Consider the following 4860-nt stretch of genomic DNA (forward strand, 5'->3'; position numbering starts at 1 on the left):
AACAGTTCAATTTGCATATATTCAACAACCTTGTTCATCATCGTTTCTTGTAAAGGCACGGCTTCAAACTGTAATGCTTACCTTTGAGGGACGTTTTATCAACTGACCTCACCTTTTTGAAGTTGAAAAAGTAGAAAAGCTTATGATTCAAGTCCTTGTTGTCCAAAAGGAATCCACATTTGTGAACACAATCAACGAACTCTTTAACGTTGTCGAAACGAGACACAACTTCGGCAATTTTCAGCAAACCACTAAAAAATAAATTACGGTTTTACAGAAGAAACAGAAACAAACAATAATAAACTCTTACCCAACTTTAAGCACTCGATTAGCTTCCAGAAGGAAATCGCGCAGATTAGTTCCCATCAGCGAAAGGCAAAATACGGCCACATTGATGGAATTGGTTTCCAGAGGGGTGTGTGCCATATCGCAGGCGATAACACTACTATTTGCGGCAACCAAGTCCAGGGAGTAGACTTTCTGCTCGATGGCTTCCGCTAATCTTCCTTCGCCGCATCCGAAATCCGCAACAACGTAATCAGCAGGTCTGAACATACAAAGGGTAAATTAAAAATGTATAATTATCAAGAACATCTTTAGTATTCTGGCACGATAAAGACTGCAGTCTTACCAATGGGTAATGCGTAAACTGTAACTTTAATCCTTACTTTCGCAAAGTACCAGCCAGTAATCAATCCCGGCGGAAGTTTGATTTTAGAGTAACGGGGAAGGGGAGATTGGTTATGCACTGCCTAGGATCGCCTAACTATCCCATATGAATAGGAAACCCAGCAAATATGGGACTGATATGCGATCATAGGCAGTGCAAGCCTTAGCTTCTCGTTTCAGAATGTTCATTTTTTTTTCCCACAGCAAAATCAAGATGTTCAACTATCACCTGGAACCGAATTCAAATTTCGACCGAAAAAAAAGCTGGTATAAAAATGTCTAAACCGAACAAGAACAATAAAAGAATCAAACCTGAAATTTGCAAATCTTCACCTGCACCTGTCCACCTTACTTAATACGTAAATCTTGTAACTTACAATTTACTAAAACTTTTGATGATCCGATCCAGTGGGTTGACCGACCACTGGACAATCTGATGTCGGTATCCTTCGTGGTACGCTTGGAATGCGCTGGGATCCTCCTGGAATAATCGCTTGGCCTCGGTTCCGGTGGTTCGGTAAAGCTGTTCGTTAATGAACCGAAATCGCGAGCCCTTCAGGCTGTCCACCAACTTCTCACGAAAGTTTGCGGGTTTCGTAGCAGGCGCTAATTTCGGTTTACCTTCGGCACTTTCCTTCGATGCTGGATCACTTTTATTTTTTCGTTTTCGATTCTTCGGCTTAGCTGCTTCCGAGTTTTGGTGGAGTTGCTCAACTGATTCGGCCGGTTTCCGTTTAAGATGTTTTGCGCCTGTGACATCGCCTTCCTCCGGGGGTGGCGCACGAACGAAACGTCCGGGAGCAGAAGCGTTTGAATCACTTTTTGCCTTAATTTTTCCATCTTTCTTTTTGGTCATCTGAAAAATGAAGTTGAAGTTTATTTGGATATTCTGAACACAAGATCGCACCACAAACCCTTTTCTTAGTAAAATTGAAGCTGCTTGATTCAGGGCTGTCGTCCCAATCATGTTCTGGGAATATTTTATCCATAATTTTTATGGATTTCAACAAACTAATTTACAAATTTGAACGTTTCACGAGCAACTGCATGGAGAAAACGGAGAAAATCGAAACGAGCGGATCAAAACAAAAACACGCGGCTGTGCCAGTGGTGCCAAACTTGTGTTTGACATTGCAAAGACGGATTCTGCATGGTTTTATACACTAAAGCAAAAGAATAATAATAATTCAAAAGTAAAAAGAAAAATATGACCACAGAGAACAGACATCCAAGCACCGACGAACCGACGTGACAGTGGCGATTCAAAAGTGTCCCCCCCAAATTTAACGGTCGACCGCCGAAGCGAGCGATCGCTTCTGTCAAATCAGTGCAGACGCGAACCGTTTCCTATATGAACACACGTGGGTTCGGTGTCTAGCTATCAAATCATCGCGAGCCGTTATAGAGGTGGCGATAGTGTTCGGCTATTTTTCATCATGGCGTCGCGGACAATAAATTTGAATTTATTTGTTCTAGCTGTCACGTCGGTTCGTCGGTGATCCAAGTCCAGTTCCGAAACTGTGTAAGGAATTTAACGACCGTTTGAAATAGGCAACACAAGTGGCAATAGCGTGGCGCTGCAATCGGTTAATTTCCCATACTAATTTAATTCACCACTAGAAATGTTTCAATTCACCACTGACTGTGGCAATATGGTGTTTGGTGTAGAGATGTCATTCGTTTGAAAAGAACTGTAGTTCTACGTTCTCTACAAAATTGAGATAACTGATAGTCTCGCAGAACTGTTCTTTTAGTTTTTCCAATGAACGAATATTTGGTTCTGAGATAGCAAATGTTGTAAATGATATAACCCAACCATCTCACAAAATAGTACTCCCATGACATGCAGCCGGTCAAAAAATGGCAGTTGATAATTAATGGGTAAATATTACAGTATCACATCACAAATCTTTGCTATTTGGGCGGAGACAGATTTGATTTTTCATGTGGACCCGTAAATAACACGAGCAAACGTCGAGCTTCGGTTCATAAAACAACCATAAAAACTACTGAACGGAAGAACGGTTCTAAAGAACTAGTTATTTCTAAGGAACTGTTCAATTGCGAATGGTTCCCTTAAAAGAACTGTTTTGCCCATCTCTAGTTTGGTGGCGTTAATGTTGTCATCGTGTATTGGTTTGCAACCTTACTCAAGTAAAGATTCAAATCCTTACACAACTTTCCGAATGAAATTTTGTTCTAGCCTGGATATCTGTTCTCTGTGATATGACTAAGCCATACCCCGAATTTTCAAGCTCGTTTTCAAGGGCACAAATCTGAAGAACCGACGGTCGCGTTTCGCTGAAAAGTTGATCGATTTGTCACCACCAGCGGGTAAAAAAACAATCAAATTTTCAGCGCAATTCGACTTTCAGTTCTTCAGATTTGTGCTTTTACACTGAAAGACGGCTTGCGGTTGAAATTACTATTGTCAGATTTCTTGAAACGTAAACACCGCGCGGTCGTTGAAATGTTTCAAAAAGGGGCTTTGCACAAAAGTTCACGCGGTCTATCGTTTTCGAAAGGAACAGCCGCACCGTAGGAAATGCCGCAATGTTATTTCCCATAAGGATGAAGTAAATAGGGAGCGAAAACCGCGGCTGTACCTTTCGGAAGCGATAGGCCGCGTGCACTTTTGTGCAAATCCCTCAATATTCTGAGGGTCAACATAAATGCACAACGCCACTTGATTTGTGCAGACTGAGTTTCGTTTCAATTCAACAGGATTATGTTTTCAATTTTACCATGGACCCGATTCACAATTAAAAAAAGCTTCTGTTGGTAACCGGAATCGAACCAAGAATCTTGAGATCACCAGGCTCGCACGCTACCACTCGGCTATCCAACCGGTTCGATGAGGAAACGGTTCGATGAGAGGAAACGGAATGCACACAAGAAGCGTTTGTGGGTTGATGATTATGTTTTGCCATAGTAAATTTGAAAACATTTCTGTGCTTGTCATAACCGCAAGCCGCCTTTCAGTGTATAAATTCGAGGTATGGCTTTGTCATATCTTTACCTTAACCTTCCTTCTGCATCACGTTGGGCTCGCTGGCGTAGGGTTATTCATGTATTTTGGACATTGGAAAATTCATCCCCTAGCTTATGTTCCTTAAAAGCAATAGGGTCCTAAAATTAAAGACGAAATCTCGCTTATATTGAATAATACGATCAAGCATGGTATTCTAATCGGAATTGTACTTTACTCGAACTTGGAAAACAAAGGAATAATGAGAAAATTCGAAATAAGTAAAATGGTAAATAGTTCTACTTTGACATTTGAGGTCAACCTTGTGTGACTGAGCTCGACATTTTTCGCACTGGGATTTCAAAAATGTTCACTGTAAAAAATCTGCACTCTGATATGAACCAGTGAAGAGAATGAGCCATTTTACGAGACGTTTCGGATCAGCTGATCGCTCATTTCATGAATGAAATTTTGACAAGAGGTTGCGCCCAAGCCCGTGAGTGTTAATATCAATATCAACACTGTTGTCGTTTCGTAAAATAGACTATTGTCAGACAAAAGAGGCACAAAACAAGCAACAAAGAAGGCGCGACGATTACTCTTTATCCCAACTGGTAACAGATAACGACATGATCTCGAAGATTTTTGTTGCAGACAAAACGGAAGCTGAATTTGTTGCGTACTTTTCAACTCGTGAATAATCAATTATTACTAACCCAAAGTTGAAACTGTTTGATGATAGATCTTCAGCAGAGTTGCAGTGTTTACCAACTCGAAGTTTCCATTCGAAAATCGCAACTCAAGGCTTAAAAATCTCTAAACTCGTGGTGTACGATGTTAATCCTATTATTTTCAAGTTGGGACAAACTTATGTCGCATTGGGTGGATTGTCGCAACAAATACAGGTTGCGACATTGTCATTATTGTTGCGCGATGATTGAATTTTGATTCACTGATATGAACAGATTGGCACTTGAATTCGCACTACTGTCCAAACAATTTGTTATCATCTAAATATCATTTGAAAAAGAACATCCAATGCCTCTTCAGTTTTACTGGAAGTGCACTTCAATTCATTGTTGATAATATTTTGATTTCAAAATACAAAATAAAAAAGTGTACTCCCGCAACACCAAGATTCGATACCAGGACCTTGAGATTCACGGTCTTCTGCTTTACCACACATCTGATGATTAGGTGCGAATCGAAGCGAAATACTTTCT

At 40.6% G+C, this 4860-nt stretch overlaps 1 protein-coding gene across 1 annotated transcript; it reads right to left on the reverse strand.

The window, feature by feature from the left end:
* Positions 1-1760, reverse strand: LOC109420401 (ribosomal RNA-processing protein 8). The gene is made up of 4 exons (XM_019694730.3): positions 1584-1760; positions 1047-1525; positions 311-547; positions 1-251 (listed from the first exon to the last, which is right to left on the reverse strand). Exons 1-4 carry the CDS (start codon positions 1656-1658, stop codon positions 38-40), a joined length of 1005 nt encoding a protein of 334 aa, XP_019550275.3. The 5' UTR covers positions 1659-1760; the 3' UTR covers positions 1-37.
* Positions 1761-4860: the final 3100 nt, after the last annotated feature.

The sequence above is a fragment of the Aedes albopictus genome, chromosome 3 (assembly GCF_035046485.1).
Source record: "Aedes albopictus strain Foshan chromosome 3, AalbF5, whole genome shotgun sequence".
Classification (NCBI taxonomy): domain Eukaryota; kingdom Metazoa; phylum Arthropoda; class Insecta; order Diptera; family Culicidae; genus Aedes; species Aedes albopictus.